The 12,015-nt window shown below is 37.9% G+C and overlaps 1 protein-coding gene across 1 annotated transcript in view; it reads left to right on the top strand.

Annotated features, from left to right (window-relative positions):
• The window catches only part of BRWD3 (bromodomain and WD repeat domain containing 3), a 53,263-nt gene that overhangs the window by 20,704 nt on the left and 20,544 nt on the right, over positions 1-12,015 (top strand). Inside the window, 11 exon segments of the mRNA XM_068697571.1 lie at positions 1,645-1,685; positions 3,805-3,909; positions 5,197-5,350; positions 5,858-5,992; positions 6,771-6,899; positions 7,314-7,539; positions 8,219-8,389; positions 10,201-10,384; positions 10,842-10,935; positions 11,573-11,675; positions 11,678-11,721. Of these exon segments, the coding sequence (XP_068553672.1) occupies positions 1,645-1,685; positions 3,805-3,909; positions 5,197-5,350; positions 5,858-5,992; positions 6,771-6,899; positions 7,314-7,539; positions 8,219-8,389; positions 10,201-10,384; positions 10,842-10,935; positions 11,573-11,675; positions 11,678-11,721 (1,386 nt within the window).

Below are 12,015 nucleotides of genomic sequence, written 5' to 3' on the forward strand. Positions count from 1 at the left end.
ATGTGTATTATTCTCTCAGGAAAACCTATATTCTTCCAGGAAACTGAGGGACTGGGTGTTTTCCTGTATTCTGGAAGAAAGTCTGCGAGGGAATGGGGGGATTAAAGTAGTTTTCATGCAAAATGTCATTTTTCCAATTACATTGACTCTTGATTATTTAATTATAGTTGTGACATAAATCCATGTAACAAAACAAAACAAAAAAAAACCCACACAAAAAAACAAAGCAATTCTGGTTTTAGAGTGTACAGTCAAACTTTGGGTCATGGCAGTAATTCCATTTAGAAAGTGAAGAAAACTTGAGAGCATTCTTTCTGAGGCAACGCAGAAGGATTCTCATTAAAATTGAAAAATATATTAAATATCTTTGTACTGTCCTTTAGTTTCAGAGTTCTGAGTCTTGATGGTTTCTATTAAAACCATTGAATGTCTCAATTTTATTGAAAGCTGATAAAGAAGAGCCACTAACGTAGTGTCAAGCCTTTCTTCATTTCTTATTTGTTACTGACAGCAGGTGATAATGGTGTTATTTATTATGTGCGTGGTTAACAATATATCAGAAAGGCCAGCTTATAGCAACACTGATAAGGCTCTCACTGATGAGGAGTTTGGAGCATTTATCTTTGAACCTTAATAGCCCAGCTGTCCACTTTAACAATATTTTATGGATTAGGGCTGAGACCTAAACTGATTCATTGAACTTCAGTGGGAGCCGTGAGTCTCTCATTTAAGTCTCAGCTAGAGCTTCAAGTCAGGAAATCTAGCAAATGTTTTGCTTGCAAAAAGAACTTATTTTCCGTATTCATCAGTTCAGCTTTGGAATGAACTGAAATTCCTTTAATTTTTGAAAGTCTACTCAGTACTGCAGACTGCTGTCAGCCTGCCCCTGAAAAAATCCTGAGCTGGACGCTTGGCTATCAGCAGCTGGAAACATCAGTGGGAGTAAAGAATAGCAAGTGCGTGTAGCCAACACAAGTATTTAGCAAAATAAAAAGGCAAATCCACGTCTAAAGCTCAGTATTTGTTTCTCAACAGTTAAAAAAGGTCAAATAAAGCCAAAATTTGCTTTTTATTTTTTGGACAACGTGTTTTGAAGTGCTTTAACGTTATGTCTAAAAATTGCAAACTTCCTGGGATCATTTATTTGGTTTAGTTCTTTCTCCATCATGTCGAGTGCTGTGCCTACAAGGCTTTGGGAGCTCTGGAAGTATTCTTATTCCTGTTAACAGGGGAGTGTAAAAAAGGTGCAGCGTTCCCAGGCAGAGCTTACCCCGGGTTTTGTGTGGTCCCGTGGCACTGTGCAGGAAGACTGCTCAGGCAAGAGCAGAGCTGCTGCAGCTTCCTCCTCCTGAACAGTGTCAGGGAGGCTGAGTCAGAAATCATTTGCATCTCTGAGCTGCTTCTGGAGTGACGTGAATTCGTTGCCTCTCTGAAGTTGTCTGTTCCAACGTCTAACACGATATGCCTGCTTGGGGAAATTTTAACTTGAAACGTGACTTTTCTGCCATTGAATTTGTAAGACCGTATGTTATAGGAGATGTATAGAAGATGCAAATTGCTAAATAGAAGCTCATCACAAAGGTCTTTTTGGATGAATGTTCCATCTCACAGAGCACTTACTGCTATTTTTCCCCTCTTGTTTAGGACAAAGTAGTTGCAGTCCAGTTCTGTAACAATGGCGACAGGTGAGTGGCTGTCCTGGCATTTTTCCGTGAGAAGTCCGGTATTTAATTGTCAAAATCACTTTTCAGAGAAAACTTGGTGCAACAGGAAGACTGCAAACAGGCTGTGATTAATCTTAGATGAATTATTTAAAACATACTGGAAGATGTGTGCTATATCTACAAACTTAGTCTTGCTGAGTTCTGCTGTAGTAACAAAAGCCCTCTCTGACTGTGCTTTTGCTTTGCTTTTTTTTTTAACTGAGCAAATTGGAAACCATATTTTGCATCTTTTTTTCCTGTAAGAGTGTCTTCTTATAGCTAGCCATGTTAAGTAGAGAATGGGTTACTTCTGAAGTATAAATATAAAATAAATAGAGTTGTGAGTGAAAGTTAGAACTGTTGCATATACACAGATCAGTTAGTTTAGGTGAATATAGTAATCCTGCGGTCCTAAAATTTATGGAATGAACCATTCCTGCCTCCAGAGCTTTTGTTTTTTAAAGCCGTGCAAAGTCAGGATGCTCATGTAGAAAGGTGCCCGTAGGCATGTGTGCTTGTCAAGCTTCTGCAGCACAGCTGTGTTGGAGTGCAGTTTGACAAGCTTTGATTAGTGATCAACATCCTAATGTAAATGTTATTATGCCAGCTTTTGCTCATTTTCCTTATTTTGCTTGGCAGAAGGCTTAAGGGATGTGTGCGTGCAGGAGCCATCCAAGCAAAACTGTACCTTTGCCAGTGCAACTGCACCTGTACTCAGAGATCCTTGTCATGGAAAATTATATGGGAATGTACTGGTGTAATTGTACTAACAGCTCCTTCCAGATGATGTTGAGAACACTGGTCTCAATGAGGGTATTCAGTCATGTAGGCACTGAAAATTATTCTTTTATGCTATCATGATTCTTTTAATGAAAAAGTTATAACCTCCTTTTTATCTTAATATAAAGAAATAGAAACAAAGTAAACCTGGAAAACTTCTTGCAGGCATTTTAGAACTTTTTTTATCATGATGAAAAATTCAATAAAACTGAAAAGATGGAACAACCATTTATTAAGATAAAATTGTATAGGCTTGCATCGTTTTTACATGTGATTCTACACATGAATGGAATATATTCATAAAGGTGCTGGCTATCCAGTGAAAGCATATTACTTGAGAAGCTTTTTAAAAAAAATTCTCAACAAAAATGACTTCTAGGCATCAATGGCCAAAGCATTATGATGTAGTTAAATGCGTCTGCCAGATGTTTGTTTATTTTTTAACAAGAAGGATTTAAAAAATGAAAATACCTGTGTAATACTTGTGTTCAGCTTCACAGACAGGGCTACCTACTTTTATTCAACTTGGATGTTTCCCTTCTCTTCTCTGTCTTCACCCTTAGTGAAAACTTCCATAAGTTAATGTATTATAATTTATGCTAGACTCCTGGCATGTAATTTCTTCTTCTTTGCTGCCACTATGAACTGCTCAAGGGATTTGCTGATGTCATTAAAAAGGGAATGTGCAGCTTGTATGAATTACGACATTGAAGTCATTCCAAGGCCATCTGCTAGCTGTAACCAAATGTAATTAATGTTGTGGGATATAAACTGTTTCGTACTGTACAAAATCTGATACGAAAATTGTAACCTCCCTGTCTTTTAATTATATTCCCTAGATCAGAGATGCACAAACAATGTAAAGAATAAGTGTTGAAAAAAATATTAAAGCCATTTCTAGCTTCTGTGCTGACTTGAATGGGTGTGCTCTGGGCTTGCCAAATTTTGTAGCTGCCTTTTTTTTTCTGTGGCAGGAGTTCATGGAGATTTTATGACTAGTTAAACACGCCAGTGTGTGGGAATATATAGAGTAAGAATATATACACTAGTATGCGCTCCAAGTACATGTATACGTGTGTGTGTGTGTGCAGAGTGAATGACAGTCCTCTGCCAAACTCCTAAATATTCTTGGCACAGGATTTAGCATGCCCTCAGCACACTGCTGCTGAGGATGGACAACTCCATAGGGAAGCTACTGAATAGTGGGAGCGTAAGATCCCAAGACAGACATTTGGGTATTAGACCAGAAGCAGCAGTGGTTTATGCTTATTCAGAATTTCATGATTTGTTTTTGTTTGGTTGTTTTATTCCCCCTCTGTAGCTTAAGATTTGTCAGTGGAAGCAGAGATGGAACAGCAAGAATCTGGCATTACCATCAGCAAGAATGGAAGAGTATAGTCCTGGATATGGCTACTAAAATGACAGGGTAAAACAAACTCAAACAAAGCACACTTCATAACATTGCTTACACACAAAACAAAAACTTCCATCATGTTTAAAACTATTATCTACATTTTGAGCTAATTTCAGTGCATGTTTTTTGTGTATTAAAATGCCATGGCCCTATCTGTTAACTTACACAGTTGATTAGTGTAATAATGTTGTTATTAATACATTTGTAATTCCTGACTCTAGTGGTTGGGGAACACTTAGTGTTTTATTTTTTGGTTTCTGCCATTTCTCAGAATAGTGCTAGTAGTGACTGCCATAATCAATTTCCTCAGGTCACTAGTGTTCATTTTATGCCAAATGCTGTGCTGTTTTATTTGTTGTGCTACAGAGTAGAGTTAAAATTATAATGAATACTAAAGGTGAACCAGAGAAAAAGGAGCACAATATTTGATATGCATGCAAATATGGACATGTTCAGCAGTTTCCATTCCAGTAAACAAATGCAGTAAAATAAATACATAAATTGGCCATTAAGGCTTATTTTACTCACCTGAGGACAAATGACAGGATGCAGAAGGTTTCTAAGAGATCTGACACAGATTCTTTTTTGTAACAACCTTCCTTTATAAACACATTTTTGGATTTCTTTTTTCATTCCAAGGCAGAATTTCTTGTAATACATAAGTACACATCCAGAGTGAGCCTTAACACTGTATTTTTTCCCTAAGCTTTTAGGTAAGAGATGAGATGTGTTGATCTGGTTCTCAGGTTCAATTGGCATTTTGAGTTTTTCTTTTTGAGGTCCTCAGGTGTCATCTGTAAGTGGACTTGTAATTGAGCATGCACAGTAACAAAAAGCAGAGATGGACAAATCCATCAGGCAAAATTTCCTCTTTGCAGAATTATTTGTATTTCATATGGTTATGTTTTTAATAAGTTAACTGGTAAAGCATGATTTGGATTTATTTAGCAAGTTTTTGCTTATTACGGAGTTTACTCCCATTGATGACTGGTAAGAAAAATGTCTTGTAGGAAAAGACTACACTGAACTGAATAGCATGAATGAAAGAGTTGTGGTAGGTGAGGATTATCGATTATAAATGTGTGCTTTTTAAGGAAAGAAAACTGTAAATCTTAGTGGTACTGAGTTTCTCTTTCCGGATTTTACCCCTGCAGAAGCTATCCTTCATTCTCCTGCATTAGCCAGTAGTCACAGCGGTGGCAGCCATGCTCTCCCTAACTTCATTCTGAGTCAGTGCTGTTAAATGTTTCTGTATGTAGTTACTGATTTATTTCTTCTTTAAATTATGAATTTCCGTAGAAACAATGTAGCATCTGGGGAGGACAAGGTGACTAAGCTGAAGGTTACTATGGTGGCTTGGGATAGATATGATGCCACTGTCATCACTGCAGTCAACAATTTCCTTCTCAAAGTGTGGAACTCATCCACAGGGCAGCTTCTTCATAGCTTATCTGTGAGTAAAGTTCAAGTGAATAATCCCAAATTGTTATAAATGAACTCTGAAAATGATTTGAGGCCAAACTGCATCCTCATTCCTCCTGCTAAGCAAAGTTTGAGCCTGAAGTTTGCCATCTGTCTTGCGTTTTTTTGGGAGGAGTATATATCCCGGGGAAAGGAGCTGATGACCAAAACGCTGCTAGACCCTGCTGATTGCTGGCTGACAAGGGAGCCTTTTGGAGGCCACTGCTTCTGCCCAGATTGAAGGGCTGCAGCTGTTCTGGCTGCTGATCTCTACTTCCTCTCCCCTCTCCTCCATCTCCACTGTGTCTGAGGTACTTACCAAGCGGGCAGTGTAATAACGCCAAGCCTCTGACAGAAGTGTCAGCTTAGTACAGACACAGTTCTAGTCTAAAATCTAGTAAACTGAGCTGGTTTAAATATCCTCACACTTAATATTAGTGTGTTTGGAGATGTTACCTGGATAAACATGACTTTCTTTTTCACCCTGCTTTCATTGCAGGGTCACGATGATGAAGTTTTTGTTCTGGAGGCTCATCCATTTGACCAAAGGATCGTCCTTTCCGCAGGCCATGATGGAAATATTTTTGTTTGGGATATAGACAAAGGAACAAAAATTCGCAATTACTTTAACATGGTAAGAATGGTCAGGGAAGTGTGGTTTTTATTTTCATGTTCACCTAAAACTGGACCTGAAGCAAAAGCAGATTTCATTATATACTGACTGTAATCAGTGTTACAGCAGGATTAGGGGAAAAACTCCTACATATTAACAAGAAAACACTGTACTCTTCAGTAAGCAATACCAAAGTATATTTTTTCATGGGATCTCTTACAGAATATTATCCATGTGTATGGTCACATGAATATGATAGTGATTCCCAGGGTAGAACAATGAAAACCAGTAAGCCTGTGTGTTATAACACAGTGCTGTGGTCTGGGAAATGGTACGGTTGCCTTTGCGCTGCATTTATCTTAATACGCCCAGCATCAGGTCTGTTGGTTTGATTCCAGTCCTGAGCAAATGCAGCTGTGCTGCTTCAGGGCCTGAGCTAGCTTCCTGGCACTTGTGGCTGCGAAACCTGCTGGTGAGGAGCAAATACATATCTGAGTTCTTTCATGCAGTCTTCATGCTGTATCTTCTATTAAATAAAAATGAGACTTCTAGGTAGTTGTTTCAAAACACGCATTGAAAGTTGCTCTGAAATTTCAGTGCAATTGAAGAAAGAAAAAAAATAACTCTGTTGGTCAGTGGGCTTTAATAATTAAATGGAAAAATATAAGTGAGTCTTGAGTAAAATGATAATTTTCACAGAATTAGGATCTAATATTTTATGGGACACTGGTTAAATGTTCTTAATAGTCACTATAGAGAATACATGATTGTGAAAGGGATGTTCTATGCTTGTACACAGATTGAGGGCCAAGGCCATGGAGCTGTTTTTGATTGCAAGTTTTCACCAGATGGACAGCATTTTGCCTGCACAGACTCTCATGGACATCTGCTACTATTTGGTTTTGGATGCAGTAAATATTATGAAAAGGTGGGTTGAATGAATTTTAAACTCATCTGTGTCTTGACCTGATTTTGTCTTAGGAGTAGTTGTGTTACAGTTTATTCCTTCCCCCTGCACCAGACTAAATAGTAATTAAATCATGGAGCAGTTGCTGTTTATCTAAATCAAAAAAATTTAGACAGGAGAGTCTCTAGACAAGGGAGCAAGGCATTAAATACGATGTATTCACCTCCATTGGCATATTTTTCTACTAAATTTTTACATCAGGCCTTGATAATAAAACGCGTTTGCAGTAGGAGTCTGTTCTCTGTCATAACATTTCTTCTGCTGATCTTAAGTGTAGGAGTTGTGGTATGTGGGTGTGGGTATGGGAGCCATTCCAGAATTGCAAGACAGCTGCAAATGGCCATTTATTTATTTACTAAATTGCTTTTCTTGCAGATTCCAGATCAGATGTTCTTCCATACAGACTACCGACCACTGATCCGTGATGCAAATAACTATGTGTTGGATGAACAGACTCAACAGGCTCCACATCTTATGCCTCCCCCATTTCTGGTGGATGTTGATGGAAATCCTCATCCCACGAGATTCCAGCGGCTGGTACCGGGGAGAGAAAATTGCAAGGATGAACAACTTATTCCTCAGCTGGGATATGTAGCTAATGGTATGCTGTCTGAAGTTTATGCATAATACATGGATTGCACAGTATTGAGTACTACTTCACAGGGATGGTACTGTAAAAGCTTATTTATTTCAGTTGTCTTCTGGAACTGGTGGTTTACAATCAGATGAAGTAGAAGAAGAAATGGGGTGGCTTTATGGCATAAAGGAAGTGTATGCAATGAACTTGAGGCAAGACGAGGAGACTGCAGTATTCTAAAATCTGTGCACTTCTACATATTTGTATGGCAGCATGCTTAATTGTCCCATTAATCTTGGGGTTGCTATGTACATGAGTAAGGAAGCAGGAAGTTAAGAAAGACCTTGAAAAACTACTTTTATTTTTTAAACTTTTTTTTTTTTCTTGTAGATAGAAACTTTTCCACAATGCTGATCTCCAGTAGAGATCTTCCATTGTTACCTACTGAAGCATAATTCCTTTCTGCTGTTTCTAAGTGCTTGCATTTATAGTTAACAATTAGTCTGTAATTTTAGGTTTTTATTTTAATGTCTCTTTCAAACTTCGCTTCTATTTATTACATGAGAGCAGAAGGATAGCTTGTGATCAGGTGTTTTGCAGGGCAGACAGATAACTGTGCACAAGTTAAAATTTGATCGTTTCTGTAGTATTTATAAATCAGAAATCAATCATTTGGTAAAGTCATGGCTTTGTTCTTGTCAAGGTGATGGTGAAGTAGTTGAACAAGTCATTGGGCAGCAAACTAATGACCAAGATGAGAGTATCCTTGATGGCATGATCAGAGAGCTGCAAAGGGAACAAGATCTAAGACTAATTAATGAAGGAGAAACTCTTCCAAACCCTCCACTTAATAGATCCCACTCTGTTAATGGAGGTAAGCATCCCCTCTTTATCCATCATTTCTTTTAGTGAAGCACAGCAAGGTACTAATGGAAACATGTTCAAGTTGGTGTGTATTCAGGGAGTATGTCTTTGAGGATGCTTTCTCTCTTGTTCTTATGCATATTTTAACTTGTGTGGAGTGCTTGGATGTTGCTAATGATGTCTGAGGAATTAAAAGTTTAAGGTGCAGCTGGTCACCTTACTAACTGGGCTGTGAGTATAATGAGCTGGATTGTGAATGTTTTCTAAAAATACATTTGAAGGTCTCTGTATTGTCTTGATGTTACTTGATCGCTAAGGAGATGATACATTCTAACTGAATAATGTCAAGTTAACAGTATATAATTAGAGAATGTCAGTAGAATACAATGTTGTGACAGACTAATGGCTTCCTTGTGCAGCCCAAATGCTAGAGCTAAGCATCAGATCAGTGTTTATACAACAAACATGTCTGCTCTGTCTTAGTGTTTCCTTAGAAAGCTTGAGATTATTCTGTTGGTAAGTGTTCTGCTACTGTGACTTTCTTTTTAATATGCAAAGTGATTAAAAATTTAAAACAAACTCAGTCAGATAGGAACAGCTGACTGTGAAGCAGCTGCTTGAGTGCAGTTGTAACAGAGCAGATGCTGTGGACTTGTGCTGCAAGTCATCTCGAGCTTTTAAAAAAATTTACACTTGCTAATAAATTAGTTTTAAGTTAAATGACCAATTACACCTTTGAATCAGGTTTTCCTGGCAAAACTCGTTAGGACTGCTAGACATAGAGTTTAAATTTAAGAAGGAATAAGAAAAACGTTAGTGAAAAATGCTGAAAACACACTTGGATTTAAATTGGTGTCGTCAAGAAAGTGGCCTGGCAGCTAGCTTCAGTTCACAAGAGTCTTTTCTGCTTCTTGTGATAGGTTGTTGTGCTGTGCAATTCCTCGGCTGTATTGTAAAATAAATAGAAATGCCCCTGTATTTGTGTGAGAGGGAACTTCCAGATATGGTGGTTTAGAAATTAACATAGTTACATTCCAGAACTTGCACTGATCAGTGACTTTGACACATGAACTGCTCCATTTGTCCGAGTTAAGTAGAGTATGTATGGACTGTCTGGCATTTTAATAGCTGAATACTTTTATATAAGTTTGTGCAACTGTGAATTCGTTTTTTTTTTTCATGTTGCTAACCATATTTAAGCATGTAGAAATTGCGTTGATGCATTCCCAAATGACAAGATAAATTAAAGCAACAGTAGCAGTGATTCTGATATTACCAGCTTTTTCACTTTGTTTGATATCTAAAGTTTCAGTCTGTTTTCTTCTGAGTATGTAGCACTGCGTTGTTGTGCCACCCAGTGAAAAGTTCAGAGAAGGAGCAGTGCCTGTGGTACAGTAGATAAACATTACAAATACAGACCAAGTGGAGGTACAAGAGAAATGTTAAACCTTGCAGCAGCCTATTACTTTAGGTGACAATCTCCTCTTTTCCTCTACCATAGAATTTAAGATTCAGAGCCTCTAAACAGTTAACAGGACTTTGAGTTACTTAAATGCCTTTACAATTTTTCTCATAGCTTATATTCTCTGCTTGCAACAGACACCTCTAAGATATTGCAAGCTACAATATTACAGTAGTCTACACATCTCCAATAGTCCACGGCCAATGTGTAAAACCCTTGAATTGAAGTAAAAGACAAAGCTACTTGACAGAGAATAAGTGTTATTTGTTGCCAAAAGGAAGTTCTTTGTAATCCTTAAGCTTTAAATTCACTTTTATTGATGGGTCATAGAAGTGAAGAAGAATCTTTTTCTTCCTCAGCTCTTCGAAGTCCAAGCTTGGAGATTGCATCTCCACCGAATGTTGGTCTCCGGAGAAGTGGTCAGATTGAAGGGGTCCGGCAAATGCACCACAACGCTCCCCGGAGTCAAATGGCAACGGAGAGAGATCTCATGGCGTGGAGCAGAAGAGTAGTGGTGAATGAGCTTCCCCCAGGCATCAGCAAGTAAGTGAGATAGGAAAAGAAAATTAAAATTACATAATGTTTAGTGATTCTTCCATGTTCCATGTGGCTTTAAAAAATGACTTTCCAGAAATAAGTTTGCTTTTTTGTTGTTTGTTCGAAATGCAGGTAGTAAGATTAGAGTGGTAGCTGCTGCCGAAGGATTAAAAATAATAATTCCTTCTCCTCTCAGTTATATCTTTCTTCAGTGGTTCAAAAAACACATTTTTAATTTTTGATGTAAGACTTTTAATTCTTCCCTCTTCCCAAAGCTTATTAAAACAAACCAACAAAACACAAATGTTTAATACATTTCAATTCCTGTATGCTCTTAGCAAGACCTGTGGACAGATTTCTTGTGGCAAGGGAACCAGAAGTATTTTCATGTGTATGTTAGTGAGACTGTCAAGTTATATGATGATCTCATGAATAAAATGGATGTTTCCTTTATATAATTTAGGGTGCAGGAAGAATGTAGAGCTGCCAAAGGTGAAATCGAAATTGGTTTATACAGTGTTGAAAAGAAGAGAAAGCCATCCCACACCTTACAACGGGTGAGTTAGTTCACCAGGAGAGAGAATCTGGGTGTCAAACAGTTCTGAGCACTCAGCTAAAAAAAAAAAAAAAAAACAATAATGAAATTCTATCTGTTAAATGATTTAGAAGATCAATAGTGCTAACTGTTACTTTGCTCTGTAACTTGTCTGTTTTTATACTGTAATTTGCAAGTAACTGTGGTAAGTCTCTATCCATGAGGCTTCAGTTGTTGGAAGATGCTGGGAAAGGGAAAGAGCAGCATCATGGGAAATGCTCAGTTTCATTTGTAGAAATTAGGAGAAAGATTACAGGTGCCACACTTGCAGTGGCTATCTTATCTTATCCAGAGGCTGCAGGTATTTTTCTAAGAAAAAATGTATTTCTTCATAACCTTCCTATTAATAAGGATTTCTACTTTAAAAAAATATTGATATTGAACCAAAAAAAAAAAAGCAGAACATTTGCTTGTTCACTGAAATGAACAACCACAATTCTGTAAAAGATGTCTTTTCAGTTCTAATTCTAGATTTCCTAGTTAGCATTTGTAGATGGGTAACAAAGTACAATTACTTTAATGGGGTATCTTTTAACTCCATAATTCATTATGGAATAAGTAATCTCTTTCTGTTTGTCCCTCCTGTCCTGTGACAAAAGAATGATTACCAGCCGGGAAGTGGGAGGTCTTTGAGAAGAAACCAACGCAAACGCCAGCACGCCTACCAAACACGCTCCACGATAGAACACAGTCAGCAAGGAGCGAGTCAAACGCACGTGCACGGGAAGAATCAGACAGCTCCTCAGAGGTCTGACACATCAAGTGATTCTTTAGATAAGTTCCCTGCTCACAAATGTTGTGGTTTGACAACAGATGTGCTGAGAGCACTGTTGCTTTCAGGGCACTGAGATTCTCCACCTAGGAAGAAACAGTCAAACCACTAAGCCTTTTGGGTCTGTGGTGTTACTGTAGCATGTTGATCTTGGACTGAGAAAGATCCTTTACCTCAATGCCCACACAGTATTCAAAACTAGCTTAAAACAGGTTGTGTATTTTGGAAATCTGAAACATTTTCAAGTAAATTTAATTGAGTTACATTAAA

Source organism: Anas acuta, chromosome 13 (genome assembly GCF_963932015.1).
Source record: "Anas acuta chromosome 13, bAnaAcu1.1, whole genome shotgun sequence".
Classification (NCBI taxonomy): domain Eukaryota; kingdom Metazoa; phylum Chordata; class Aves; order Anseriformes; family Anatidae; genus Anas; species Anas acuta.